This window comes from Nipponia nippon, unplaced genomic scaffold (assembly GCF_047370975.1).
Source record: "Nipponia nippon isolate SJK-2023a ecotype South Korea unplaced genomic scaffold, ASM4737097v1 scaffold_3, whole genome shotgun sequence".
NCBI lineage: Eukaryota > Metazoa > Chordata > Aves > Pelecaniformes > Threskiornithidae > Nipponia > Nipponia nippon.
Genome location: NW_028262347.1, coordinates 60,623,234 through 60,638,127, shown reverse-complemented (window position 1 = coordinate 60,638,127; position 14,894 = coordinate 60,623,234). Strand labels below are relative to the sequence as shown.

Below are 14,894 nucleotides of genomic sequence, written 5' to 3'. Positions count from 1 at the left end.
CGCCTTCGGGACTGGACCGCGGGGTCCTGCCCGCGCGCAGGCGGCAGCCCGGGCGGGGGCCCCGCGCAGGCGGCAGGGTGCTGCGGCCCCCGGGGGGCGCAGGCGGCCCCGGGACACGCCGCGCACCGGAGCGGCGGCGGCGGAGCTGCGCCCGCCGGGCCGCGCCCCCTCCCGCCCCTCGCTGCGCGGTGCGGCGCGGCTCCGCGCCCCGCGGAGGCCGGGGGAGGTGCCGCCAAGCGCAGGGCGCCGCCCCATTGGCCGCCGGGCGCGGCGCTTTGCATGGCCCCGCCCGCCAGCGCCGCCCCATTGGCCGCCAGGCGGCGGCGCTTTGCATGGCCCCGCCCCCCCGCGCCGCCTGGCCGGCGCTGCGCTGCGGTGCGGTGTCGGGCCGGCGGCGCGGCGCAGTGCAGGAGCCGGAGCCGGAGCCGGAGCCGGAGCCGGAGCCGGGCCGCGGGCAGCGGGCAGCACCGCCGCTTCGCTGGCGCCTGGCGGAGCGGGGCGGCAGCAGCAGGCTGCGGCCGGCGGGGCGAAGCGGCCGGCGAGTCTCGCCGCGCCCCCTCGCTGTTCTCTTCCCCCCCGCTTTCCCGTGAGCCGCTCCCCGCCCGGGTCCCGCGGGTGCAGCATGAAGTGCAGCGATGGCCCGGAGAGGTAAGACGGCGGTGAGGACGCTGGAAGACCTGACGCTGGACTCCGGGTATGGTGGCGCGGCGGACTCGGTGCGCTCCTCCAACTTGTCGCTCTGCTGCTCGGATTCGCACCCCGCGTACCCCTATGGAGGAAGCTGCTGGCCGCACCTAACTGACTCCATGCACAGTCGGCACAACAGCTTCGACACCGTCAACACCGTCCTAGCGGAAGACTCCGAGGTGCTGGACTGCGCGGGGCAGCAGTGCTCCCGGCTCCTGCCCGACCTTGAGGAGGTCCCCTGGAGCCTGGAGGAGGTGGAGGCGCTGCTGCTGCCGCCGCCGCGCCGGGAGCCGCGGGCGCCGGGCGCCGCCAGCCCCGGGAGCCGGGATGCGGCGGCGCGGCTCTCGACGCTGGTGAGCCGGGCGCTGGTGCGCATCGCCCGGGAGGCGCAGCGGCTGAGCCTCCGCTTCGCCAAGTGCACCAAGCACGAGGTGCGGAGCGCCATGGAGATCGTCCTGGGCTGGACGCTGGCGGCCCGCTGCACGGCGGCCGCCCTCGGCGCCCTCTCCCTCTACAACATGAGCGGCAGCGGCGGCGACCGCTTCAGCCGCGGCAAGTCGGCGCGCTGCGGGCTGGCCTTCTCCGTGGGCAAGTTCTACCGCTGGATGGTGGACAGCCGCGTGGCCCTGCGCATCCACGAGCACGCCGCCATCTACCTCACCGCCGGCACCGAGAGCCTCTTCCGCGACATCCACGCCCGGGTGCTGGCCGGACCCGCCGCCCCGCTCCCGCCGCCCGGCCGCCCCCCGGCCGCCGCCGCCGCCCCGGCCGAGAAGGAGAAGGAGGGCGGCGAGGCGCCCCGCTTCACCCTGGAGGCGCTGGAGCAGACGGTCAACAACGACCCCGAGCTCTGGGGCTTGCTGCAGCCCTACCAGCACCTCATCTGCGGCAAGAACGCCAGCGGTGAGTGCGGCTGCGGGGCGGCACCGGGCGCCGCCGACCACCTGTTGCGCCGGGGCGGGACCCCCCCCCCTCCCCGCGGCGGGCGCCCGTCAGTCCGTCTGTCCGTCCCTGCGGGCGCGGGGCGGGCCGCGGCACCTGCCGCCGGGGAGGGAGCGGGGGGCAGCGGGGCGGGCTCGCCCCTTCCCGGCGGTGCCCGGCCCGGAGCGCGGGGAGGGAGCTGCCGCGCCTCCCCGCCCGGCCCTGGCCCTGGCCCTGCTGGGGCCGCGGGCGCGCTGGGGGGCGGCTGTCGGGGCTGTCGGGGCTGTCGGCGAGGGCTGCGGGAGAGGCATCGTTCGGAGCTTCAGCTTTCCGCAGGAAATGGCAGGAGCGCAGCGGAGCGCTCGCAAGCGCGATCAAACTTTGTTACATATGCAGTGGTTTGGCCAGAGATTGCGTGGTTGGCGCTGAAATGCAGTCTTTCTGGACAGATTTCATTCATGTTGCTGCTTGTTTACCCAGAGCTTGACACAGATGCAACACGGTGATGCATCAGCTTCCTGGGGATTTTTTTTTTTTTTTTTCCTTTTTAAACGAAGAGTCCAGTATTTTTAATGAGTTATCATTCGGTAGAGCAGGATCGCGAAGTTGACGTTTCTCATTTCAGCTCCCTCTGTTTGCCAGGGAAGGGAAAATGGAAACGAGCCCTGTCTCAGGGAATCCGACTTACAATCGGGTGGTTTTCTCCTGTCTCCTCCTAAGCGTGCGCAGGCACATGCAAACACTTTTATTGCGCTCAAATACGAAATACCTGTCAAGCTGAGATGCAAATATTGGGGGGGGGAAAGGGAACTGGGAGAACAAGGATAACTGGAAGTCTAGATCAGGTCTGCAGATAAGCCCTGTTAAGTTGTTACAGCCACAGAGGATGCATTACAGCTAATCATCTATTGTGTTAAGACACCTTCCCTCCCATAAGAGACCCAAAGGAGGATGCCGAGCAAGAGCAAAAGAAAGGGGCAAATCCTCCTCCCCGCTGTAAATAGATGCGGCTCCGTTATATTCCTCCCTCCAGTGGTTTTACTCCAGCCGTGGATGCCCTCCCCAGAGGCTTGCTGAACCTCCCCTGGCAAATGCATCTGCTGGCGGGGGGTGCGTTGCAGGACCCTTGCGCTTTATTCCAGCGCTGTTGCGGGCAGGCCTGTCTTCCCCAGGGGTGCCACCGTTGGCTTTTTCCTCGAGTCCCGGCGCTGTGCCTGTGGGTTTCAGATGGCACTGTGTTGTGTTTCTGACATTGCAGCACTGGCTGTGCAGGCTCCGACCGAGCCTTTCATTTTGTTTTGCGTCTGTCTCTAACTCCCTCTATATCAGCTCGGTGGATTTAAATGAACTTCATCCTGGCCCTCGTTTATCACCTTTCCAGGGACCCGATTCAGAGTTTTTGTCTCCATTTTGTTGTAGCTTTACCTGGCACAAATCTCCTTGGTAGCTCAGTCCTGACTCGAGCAAATGGCATTTTTCTGAGATGTTCGAATCAGACCCAAGCAAGTTGTCCATTTTGTTTTACCTCTCTCCCTGTGTCATTGTTTTCTATGCAAATGACTGTAATGTTGTTTTGCTCTTTAGCATCTTAAAATACGTAGTTTGATATCATGTTAATATGTATTTAGAGTTACAGGTGCAAACAGGAGTCAGGCCTTCTTGTAATAAAAGCCATTTTTTATTGCTGTTTATGTTTATTTAGATTTAATCCAAGGACGCGTTGCATGCTCTGAAGTACTTTCATGGCAACTAAAACAGCCATTATAAACCATTAAACACATCAGTCTCTTTCTTCACCGGTGAGATATGTATCTGTTTATATAGTCCTCACCATTTTGATGTCTGAGTGCTCCATGGTCGGTTGCAAATGTTTCCTTCTCAGGCACTTAAAAGGTGGGGAAATCTGATGTGAGAGATTATTTGACCTGCTCAAAACTATTTGGGCAATCTGTGGTAGGAGGCTAGGACTGCTGGAAGCTATATCTCTGTATAGCGGCATAACCACAAGTTCATCTTTCCTCTGTGCTCAGTACTTGAAACACCACGATAAAGCAACTTCATAGGTAAAAAACTTCTCCTCACATCTCTCTACACTGCTGCAGGAGAAGAGACAGGTCTTGTACTCTGGAGGTTCGATAAATCTGGGTGCCATTCCCCAGCTGGGTGGCACGTGGGCACACAGCCACTGAAATCTGTGGATTTGGTCCATCAGACGTGGATGAGAAGCGGTGGCAGGGTCCTTTCTGGAGGTACCACAGCCAATATGATTTGAGTGAAGGGGGGAAAGAAAAGCAGTGCAAAAGCAGACCCCCTAGCAGGACCTTTTCTGCAGGTGTTTTTTTGGGGGGGGAGAGGCAGTGTCTCTCTGGCACACAAACATCAAACCTTTAAAAATTTTCCAGGCTAAACTCAACACCTTAAACTATCTGGACAGCGAAACAGGCAAGCCGTGAAGATTACGGGATGCGAGTATGTGAGGAACATGGGTTTGTGTATGATGTAGTCCGAGATTGCTCTAATGTCATTTGTGAACACGAATGTTGGGGAAGATGGTCTGAGGATCTGCAAGACACAAACCAGCCTTTCAGGGCTTCTCTGTCAGCTGTGCAGAGCGTTCAGTGGTTTCAGCTGAGGTTTTTTAGCCTGATGTCATACCCAGTCATCTTGGAAGCTGCTGAATAAGATCAGGATGGCAAGATAACCTTCTCCTTCCTATAAATGATGGTCATGCGCCTTCAGACAAAGATGTCTGAACCGGTTCTTTCTCTGGGGGCTTCAGCCTGCTGGGTTTGTCTCGGGTACGTCTGGCCCGAGCTCGGACAGCTGCCTCGACAGGAGCCCTGCTCTCTAACAGGTGCCTGCTCATTTCTTGTGCACAGGGCTGAAGGCACGTGGACGAAGGTGGTGGCACTCCTTCGTGCGTTGCAGGCAGCAGGCCACATCTCCTTGATAAGCCTCCGGACAGCCTCTTCTGTGGTACGGGAGCATGGATGACAAAGGAGAAGCAGGCAGCGGTGTCGGGAGCAAGCTCCTGGAGTATGCCAGCAGCTGCTGGCATCTTGGCTGAGCTTATCCCGGTTACTATATCAGAAAGAATAGACCTTAAAAGCACTCTGAGGTAGTAATTTTTTTTTTCCCCCCTGCACAAGCAGAATTTTAATGTCATGGTTGAATGAAAATTAAAAACTTTACGTTTGGGATTTCATTGGCACTCAAATGTTTCAATTACGAGCTCTGTCTGAACAGCACAGTACGCGTTTTACATCCCGTAACAGTCACGCAGAGTGTTATTTCCCTTGAAATAGTGGAAGCAAAATATTATGTACTCAATGAAAGGCAGTAAAAGCTGGCACCTCTGCGGTTTAAGCTATATTATTTTTGTTTCTTTATTGCTCATCGAACCCCTACTTTTAGGCCAGATCTGAGAGCTGCTTTGAGATGACTGGGAGGTTTCCCCAGGTCTTGGATCCAGCACAAATCGTAGGAGTAAGCCCACATATTTCATTTTCACGGGGGATGCTTAGATGGCAGGTCCAAGTAGCTCAAAGTCACCTACGCTGTATTACAGAGGTCCTCTTTTACCAGGCGGAGGAATAGTGTTAGACAACACTTAGGTTAATATAGAGTTTAGAAAACAGGTTATGTTCATTGCAGTCTTGGGGGTCTCCTTCTCTTGTGTTGCAGGACTCATGGTGGGAAGGGCAGAGGCTGCGATGGAGACAGCCAGAGAGCCAGGGATCGCGGGGAAGAGGTTTTTGTGGAGCAGCCGGCGTGCTCAACTCGGCCTTGTCTGTTTGTGTACAGCTACTAAAAATAGTTATTTGGAACCCAACTGCATCCCTGTGGTTTCTTCCTATTCTTAATATTATTTAGAGAGGAAGACACAACAACTAGGAAGAAACCCAGGATTAGGTCAGGCTTGGCTGACACGTGTCAGCTAACCTCAGTTTAACCTCAGCCTCTTCTCCTAATCCAGGCAAACTACAGGGACCCCAAGCAAATAAGCAATACCAATATATTAGCCCAGCTTAACCAAATCAGTTGATGCTTATAAGTTGATATGCATGTATACGTGTGTGTGTGTGTGTGTATAGAGACCATTACCGTCCCTTACTGGCAAGCATACTGTTATCTGTTTGTTACTTCTCTGCTTGCCATTGTAATTGAACCATTCGAGATGCTATTACGGCTTTAGGGGCAACGTAAAAATCAATCTAAAGCTTATTTCAGCTAGGATGATAGCGGAATATTTGGGCACAAAATGAAATTTCATGCCTTTTTCCTGGGCTTTTTTACTGCAGTTTTAAGAACATCCTTTTTTCCCCCCATTATATTTCATTCTTATTTTTCACTAGTAAAAAAAAAAAAATAGGGAATACAGTTCGACGTTTCTTATATGTGCCTGTATGTTATAGTTTGGGGTCTCTGCTGTTGTGTTTTTCCTATCTGCTTCTGGGCACTTGAGTCCCTTGCCCGGAGGTTGACATCAGTAGCGGTGCAACAAATGATATGTATTTTTGCTCGATTCTCTTACCTGGCAACCTCCCAAGCAAATTTCCCCAGCCTCTCTAAACAAGTTGTGTATTTGTACCCTCTCTGGATGGGAGACAGAGTTGCCTGCCCAAAGGGCGAAAAGTTGTGCTTGGTCGTGGCTTGTGGCCACTGATGCTGGTGGGAGGTGGGATGGCAATGCGGAAACCGTGCTCCTTCCCTGGAATGGGGTGGGTTGCTTGAACACCCGGTGTTAGCAGGAGTGGGACAGACGGACGCCCAGCGTGTGTGCGCTCATTGCAGACCTCTGTTGCCTTGTGAGGGTTGAGGAGCAATGGTGGGACTAGGAAGCAGAGACCCAGTGGGAGGCTGCTGTTTGACTGACTGGCTGATGAAAGTTTGTTTCCCTCTGGACATTTTTATTCATATAATTTGTTTCAGTTATGAGTATAACATTTAAAAAAAAAAAATCCCAGAAACGGTTATACCAGAAACACCCAGAATAATCATAAAGATGATGTATGCCAATATGATTATTCTGTTTATCATGTTGGAAAGTACCTTAATAGCAGTTATAGCTGTGGCCGTGCTAAGGAGTTTTAGGGCTGCAGCTATACCAATTAGTTTCTGATGTAAATGAGGCTTTGGCGTTATGATTGGGAAATATGACTGTATATACAAGGAGCATGTTAGGGGAATAACAGTGTAATTTTAGCAGTATGTTGGGTTCCTGGCTTTTTTTTGCTTGAATGGTAACAGGCTTCATGTAGTCTTCAGCCCTCGTGTAAGCCGGTGACACAAGGTGCAGGTGAGCGTTAGGGACAACTTTGCAGCTTTCCCTAATGCTACTGCAAATGCTCTCTCTTCTGTAGCTGCTCAAAGTTACTTTACGTAGCCACGTTTAGTGTGTCAGCCTTCGTGCAGTGCGTATTGAACCAAGCTGTCGGTTATCAGTCAGAAATCTTCATGTGGTCCAGAGTAAATACCCACCAGCTGGGGACTTGTACAGCCTGAGCCTTTTCTCCCTTGTCCTGGACAGGGTCCTGGTTCTCCTCTCAGAAGCTAGAGGAAAGCTTTATGGTCTTCCCCCGACCTTACCCCAATGAAGGTGTGAAGGGAGCAAGCCGCGCTCCATTCAGTGACACCAGAGAAGAGAGCCGTTTCCTGGAGCGCGTGGGTGCCGGGATCTAAATCCTCTGCCTGGCGTAATTTCCTCTGGCCAATGTGTAGCGCAAAAAGAGCAGGGACTGCTTTCAGATGGCTTGCTGAAACTAGCAGCTTCCACCCAGAATAGCTCTGTTGCTGGCCCAGTAGAGACTGTACAGAAAAAGCAAGGAGGGGATGGATGGGGGAGTTTGTCACCGGGACGTGCTCTCTTGCTGCGGGGATCACGAGCAGCAGCGCTGCCACCGTTTGCATCCCCGAGCAGGTTGGCCTGAGACGGCTGCTTGGAGCCCGGCAGACTGTTCCTCTTACCTCCTTTAACACCAAGTGTTAGCATTAAATGCTGGGCAGTGAAACGAGCAGCTGCTCGGTGTGGTGGGCCGATTTTTCCAGTGCTGTCGCCTCCCAAACCTCCTATATGATCTTCACAGCGTGCATCAGTGCCTGCTCGCTTTCCCGGTCTCCTCCCAGTTTCAATACTTTGCTGATGCCTCTCTGAGTCTCCCGGCTGGGCCGTCGTGTCCAACCCTGGCAGTGGTGCCATCCTGTCAGTCCGTCTGTCCCAGCGCTCCTACCGGTGGCTCTGTCTGCAGGGTGTTTTCCTTTGCCCTGGGCATAGGAGGTTTCAGCAGGGTGTAACGAAAAAGTAGGGGGTTTTTGTTCCTTTGCTCTTCTCTTTTTCTTCCTCACCGAAAGCAACTTACTGTACCATCTCCATATAATCTGTAATTGTTAGGCACCTGATAAGTATTTTAAAGATTTTAAAAGATACATGGATGGAGTCAAAATTACCCCAGAGCTTGTGTAGTCAGCTTAACCTATAGTTACTTTGCCAGAGGTGTTCAAAGGAGACAGCCTGAAAAAAAACCCACAGATGTTATAGGGGACCATGCCAGCTGAAGCCTCAAATGCAGCTCTCAATCTGTCCTTGCTTTCAGGGATTTCCTACAACAAAGAGTTCCTATCAGTGGGCTCAGCATGGCCACATTTGTCTGTCAGCGTGTAAGCTTCCCTGTTTCCCAGAAGGTAATACAGCAATCCTGCTGTTGTAGGCTGCGAGGAGATATAATCTGGTGGTCAGTCACTCCTTTTGCTTTCCGTAAAGCTACATCTCTCATCTGTAAAAACAGAAGAGAGGAGGCCACTGATCAGGTGAAATGAGTCAGTGAGAAGGCAGCTGTCGGCTCGTTTTGATAGCAGGAGTGAGGAGCATGTTTCTGGGAGCAGCTGAAGAACAAGGAGCTGTTGTTGGTATGGATCAGTTCAGCAGCATGGATGGGTTACAGGCACTTATACCTTGCTGAGGCTGCAGATGCTTGTCTTGGTTATTTTAATTAATTTAACCTGTTACACTCAACTGATGCTTTCGAGTCATCACACTCCCTTACCATGGCAGTTTGTGGGTGAGGAGGAAGTTGCACAGCATGGCTTATGGGACATGCCCATTTTCTTGGGCTCTGTTTAAGCGGTGCCTGTCATCTTGATGGTATTTTATTCTCTTTCTTGATTCCTATGCTCAGTGCATAGTAAGCAGTACCCTTTTTTTGGTGTAATTATTCCTGGAAACAGCCCAGGTGGTTTTATAATATGGCACTGTACGAGGGCTGTTGGCATCCTGCGGTAAATACATGGACCAGCTTGGGGGCTGAGAAGGTGCTTAGGACACTTGGAGTTTCCTACGGGGATTCTCTTGGCTCATCACTGATGAGGAAAATAAATCTGCTGTGATTTGATTTAGAGCTAAATGATGCTGGGTTGGTAGTAAGGAACAGGAAGACAGTTACACCAGTTGTACCAGCAGGCCTCAGGGCAGGTGATCGTGCCCCTGCTGAACCGAGCTGGCAGAGGTGGGTAAGGGAGGAAGGACTTGTTCCCCCCGCTCGGTTCCAGGCCATTTACAATCACTGTGTTAAACGGCATCCTACTTGTTCAGAAATTTTGGGCCAGATTCTGATCCCAGTGGCTCTCACACAGACCTGGTATAAATCTGCGTGGTGGCGCGTGGCTGGCTGTTGTCGGTGAGCATAACATCTGCTTGGTGGGAGCTTCACTGCCGTGACACTTCAGGGCTGGGCTCTTTCTACTGTTGGCCTTAAGGCAGTAATGGACGTTGATACGTCCATTCACGATGCTTCCATATGGAAGCATGGGAGACAGGTACAAGCTCTTTTTCCCTGGTGTTGTGAGGCAGCTGAAAGTGAAAGTGCAGGGAGGGATCGGTGCTGCAGGATGTGTGGGCGGCGGGATGCTCGCCAGGAGATAGGAGCGCAGGGAGGCGTTGCAGCCGAGCCGGGAGGGATGGGTAATACCTTTGGGTCAACAGATTTGCAGCCTGCTCCCAGAGCCCTTACATGGATAGATCTTGGTCATATGAACGGCACGTGGACTTCACGCGGCCATAAAGGTCTCGGGATAGGCTCGTGAGTGAGCAGGCAAACTGGAATCCCCAAGAAGATTAGAGAAGAGGCCTCTTCAAGGACTGGATTTCTGTCCTTGAGTGCTGTGGAGTAGCACCTGGACCTGTGAGGGTCTGAGGCTTTAAAATTAATAAAAACACCCTGCTTTTAAATTGCACTGCTATGAAATATTGCTCCCAGGTGGGGGAAGTGAACAGGGCCGGGGTTGCAGCAGAGGTATGGTGAATGCATTTGCATTTTCAAGGCGGTCAAATAATTGGAGGAAACTTTGCACCCCACAGTGTTTCGCAGTTTCTCTGGCCCCGTGGTAGTCTTGGATAAACACTGCCGGGCTGTAGTGCCTTTGCTAATATATTGTGTTTGGCTGTGAACAAGGAGCTAAAGTCTGGGAAGGTCGGCTTTTCCTTGCAGAGGGCTGAGCAAGCCTTGCAAACTCTTCCAGGGATGTTACCCAGCAGGGAATGGGGAAAAACAGAGGTTGTGGGGCTGTGGGCCATATCCAGTCTCCAGGCTGCAAGCCCTTCACCCCAGGGTGAAGCATCTTTGCTCCTCCATCACCTCAAAGCAGAGGATGTGGCCGGTAGCAAGGCAAGCTGCCACCGGCGAGGCAGGCCAGATGCCCGGGGACTGATGGTGAACTCCCAGCCCTTTGGTGGGAATAGCTGCCAACAGAAAGGAGAGAGATTTCAGAGGTTGGAGTCATTTTGGGTACCCACTGAGATGCTTTTTGTGGAGGATGCTAAGAAGATTTTTTTTTTGTAATACAAAGACATTTTTTTGCATGCCAGCATATCACAGAAATTAGTTTCACTGAATCATTCACTGTAAGTCTGGGTAGGTAGATTATTTTGCTCTGCGTTGCAGTATAGTGCACAAAACTGCTAGGGGCCAGATGCAGGTACCTCTGATGCTGTTACTTCCCCTGATGCTTATAAAATAAGGGTCACAAAACTCAGTACTTCAGAAAAATTATCTTTGTGCTACTGGTGTTATTTCACTTCTCTAGCGTACACTTTGTGTGGAGTGATGTATGATACAAGATATTCCAAAGGTATTGCTAAGCCCAATCCTGTACTCCTAACCTGGGCAACATTCCCACTGATCATGGTGGTGAGGACAGTCCCTCAAACACCAGGACGAACTCTCACATTTGGGAACAAATTAAAGAAACTCTTGAGTCAAAGCTGTAGGCCCAGATTCAGTTTTGCTAAAAATAAACTTGTTCAAAACTGAAGATCAATATCAGTACCTCACTGTAGATATTTATTCCTAATCTGAAAGGAAAATGTGGTTTGGTTTGTTTTTTTTTTTTTTTTTTTCATGGTTTTACTGATTCATGGTGTTCAGCTTTAAAGACTGCTTGGCGCAGCCTATAAGCCCTCGTGCTAACTGGCTAGCCTATTTCTGCTGGCCCACATAAGAAAAATCCTAAAAATAGTCCAGCAGCATATGTTTTCAAAAGTAAATTAGATTTTAAAAATAAGAGCTTCAGTTTAATTATCTGGCAGACTTTCAGTAAGGAGGAGGGTTTTCAAAATACACAATTCCTTTAACATAGAAAAATAAAACAAAAACCTCAAAACCTGCCCCTCAGTAGTTAGGACCTGCTGTTGTGCTTTTACCACCGTGCTCACAAAAAATTGCGTTGTGAATCAAATGGTTTTTGGATAGTGACCGTTCTGCAAGCTGGGTGAATGCAGGGGCAGACACCAGCAATGTGGAGACTATTTTTAATGACAAATTCCTGCCTGTGTGAATGCATATGATGCCTTGCCTTCTGTCTTAAAGAGCATGTTTGGTGAATCACAGGTAAGACAGGCACGAGTAATTTAAACTATTTTACAGGTTTAAACGTAGGAATGAGATAAACACCTGTCTAATGCAAAGGATGCTGAACTTAATGTGGCAATGTTCTTGCAGCCAAAAGCTGGGAGCCAAGGTAGGTAAGTCGGTGACGCTGTCTGTCTGACATACATCAGCAGTTAAACTGTAGCGGCTGAATAGCTTCTAAAGCAAGATTAAATACAACAAGAGAAAAATACCCTAGCCAAAGCTTATTCCCCCTTAAGCATACAGATAGTTTAATTGATTTTCAGGAAGGATATGGGCTGTCACCTCTTTTCGGCACATAGAAACTGTGTATGCGTGGGATAATTGGCAGGTTTTATAAGGAGACCTGTGGTGATGAGAGCCATCAAACCGCCAGAGCAGATGGGGATGCTGATGTCTGCAGGCTCTGCCTCCTCTCCGCTGACCAGGGTTGTGGTGGGGAGAGAAAGGCTCGAGATGGGGCTTGAGGTTGTGGAGACCTGGCAGTTATCAGATGGGTGGGAAAACACCGCCTTATCGGGGCTGGTGAGGTTCTATCGAGACACCTTTAATTACAGACTGTGTCAGTGAGAGGCAGGAGCTGGTGAGTCACAAAGTGTTTTCTAAGGTTTTGGGCTGGCCCTGGATGCTCAGACATCGGCCGCTGTCTCAGGTGACTTATCTTTCATTTGGAGTGAGGAGGGGCAGCCATGGCAAGGTTTTCCTTTGGAAGGGACCCTGCCACCCTCACCACTGCCTGTGTTACCTTGAGATTAGATGGCTCTGGTTTGCCCAACCTAGGGCTATGCTTTGAGACTCCCTGGGAGTTCACCTGGAATGCTGCTGCCTGCTTAATAGCTTCTTCTCATGCAAACAGTGCAAACACACCCAAACTGCAAAACTGGCTACAAAGCTAGTTGCTGAGCAGAGTTAGACCTGTACTGTCGAAAGGAGCTGCACGGCCCACGGGCAGCTTGTGCAATCCATGTTGCACATTCCCGAGAGTGCTGCTGAGACGTCCCCAGCTGGAATAAGAAGGTGCTGTGGGCATGCTGGGGTCTTTAGGGTTGCGATTCACACCTTTTGTGGCCTAGTAGGGTCTGAGTTGGATGAGCCCCTGGGAAAACATCCATTTTGGGGGTAAGGACAGCATTTAAGGGAAGAGGCGTTGAGAAAATGAGGACTTTCCTTGACTGTGGTTTGAGGAGCATCATGGGCCCAGGTTCTGATCTTGTTTCCCATGAAGGTTTGCAGTGCTGCTGGCACGGCACTGATACACTGAAATAGTTGTCGATATTTGAACACACGAGTGTTGGCTGTGGCATAAGGAAAAATGAGAACAATTCAGCACCTGCATAAAACATCCTCTGAGCCTGGAGTAATTAGTTCAGTTTCAGTAGCCTCATTTTCAGAAAGAGAAAGAATAGAGCAAACAGCAGAAAAGATAATTAAAGTTGGGGGGGGAGGGCAGGGGGAATATTTCGGTGTGGCGATAGTCAACTGGAGTGGTGTTACTTGGTCCAGAAAGAAGGCACCCAGGGGAAGCTGTGATTGCACCGTGCAAGAGAGTGAGTGGCAAAGCGGGAACTGATCAGCCACCTATTTTTTTTGTAGAGAGCCAGGATGCAAGAATATTAAATGAAACTGAAAGAGAGTAAATTTAAAATAACCCTAAAGAGCCCTCTCCTTTTTGCGACCTACTGGGGGTTTGTGGAGCTGAATACTGCAGGGAGTGACTGGGAAATAATGTGCTGGGGTTATGCACATTCTAAAGATTATATTAATACTCTACTTCCTCTGCAATTAGTAATATAAGACACTGTTTCATGCTTTAGCCCAAGCTTCGCTTGGACAGCCTTCCCAGGCATTGCACAAGACGTGGTGGGCGTTCCTGGCCTTGCTCTGCGCTGCAGAACCATTCGCTGCTGACTGGGTGCTCTGCAAACACAGGCTCCTTCCTGCAGTATTGTTCACACGAATAAACTTTATTCCCTTCAGTAGTCCTGTGAACGAGTAAGAGCCGCAGGAGCAAATGATCTACTGTTCTGAGCTCCTTTCATGATAACTTCTCTAGGTTTTCTTCTGCAATTTTGACACGGGCCAATCTTCCTTCCCTGGCTTTCATATGTGCTCTTTGCCTTAGGAATGGTGACCCTCTAGATATAGCTGCTTTTTTTTCCCCCCTTAACTTCAAAGAAGTTCAGTATTTACGTAAGCAGCTCGCTAATTTACTGCATTCTGGCTTAATCTCTCTCGAATGCCTTTCTGAAAATAGTCTGTCCAGATGAGGTAAAAATATTCACTGTTGAAGCAGGGTATTTAGAAATAGCTGTAATTTTGAGTTGTATCAAATAGAAACCCAAGCATTTGCATTTGATTAAGAACAGGTATTTAACTTCTTGCGCAGCTGTTTTTTAGGTTGTTAACTGGAATTTTTGACCTACTGGAAAAAAAACCCTCAGTAAATCTGGCATCGGTGCTATAGCACTGTGAACTTGGTGTTCAGGAGGAAGAAAGATGCAAAGCACTGCTTCATTACACTGGACTGCCGCATCAATAATGTAGTAATGTAATGTCTTGGAGGGAAAATAATGGGCTCTAATGGTGTAACCAGTGTGCTTACTGATACCGTAGCACAATTAATTGTGGCTTTATTGGAATTAAGTGCTCTGAACAGTTTCTCTTAAAAGTGGATGCAGGGCATTTGAGCTTAGCCTCTTCCCTGCAAGGAAGCCAGTAGCCTTACCCTGTTCCCTTGGGACAATCCACAGAAAAATAAAAATGTGGCTCATTAATTGAAAATGACGGGAGTGGGTTTCTCCATTCATTGTCTAGCGGTGTGCAAGAGGCTGGTGCTCTGCTTTCTCAGGCCTGTGTTTTGTGCCTCCCTGATAACCGTGGGGACTGACTGGGGGCAGAAGTGCCACGGAGGGGCTGCGGACTTAAAGGTTTTGCCCCCATGTCTTTCCCCATGGGACTGTGAATAACAGGACCGAGGTCTTGGTGGAGGTCTGTCATCTTTCTAACAGCACTGAATTTGTCCGAGGGGCTGGTGGTTCTTGCCTGAGTGCTGTGCCCTCTGGGAAGGGTTTGATCTCGCTAAGAAAGGAGGCTGGCTCATGGTGGCCCCTTGTGTGGTACCCAAGCACGGTGTGGGGAGGAAGCTCTGGGGAGGGCTGAGCAAGCTGTGAGGCAGGATGGGCTGCCGAGACAGCGAGTAGACTCCATGGTTTATTCAGTTGTTATTTGTTCTTGTGGCCAAAACCCAGGGGTGGAGTGATGAGGAGGGCTTCGCACTTGGGTTGGGTTGATGAAAGCTTTTTCCATCTTTGTGTCATTCAGCACACTCCTATCTCACTTCTCCAATGCCCGAGAAAGGTTTAGCTTGCTGCCAGCCTTCCCCTC

At 51.0% G+C, this 14,894-nt stretch overlaps 1 protein-coding gene across 3 annotated transcripts in view; it reads left to right on the top strand.

Annotated features, from left to right (window-relative positions):
- The first annotated feature begins 430 nt into the window (after positions 1 to 430).
- ABTB3 (ankyrin repeat and BTB domain containing 3) overlaps positions 431 to 14,894 on the top strand; it is a 179,109-nt gene continuing 164,645 nt past the window's right edge. For all 3 annotated transcript variants that reach the window (XM_087765465.1, XM_087765464.1, XM_087765463.1), the window contains exon 1: positions 431 to 1,590. In XM_087765465.1, coding sequence (XP_087621591.1) covers positions 636 to 1,590 — 955 coding nt within the window. In that variant the 5' untranslated portion in view covers positions 431 to 635. The remainder of the gene's footprint in view (positions 1,591 to 14,894) is intronic.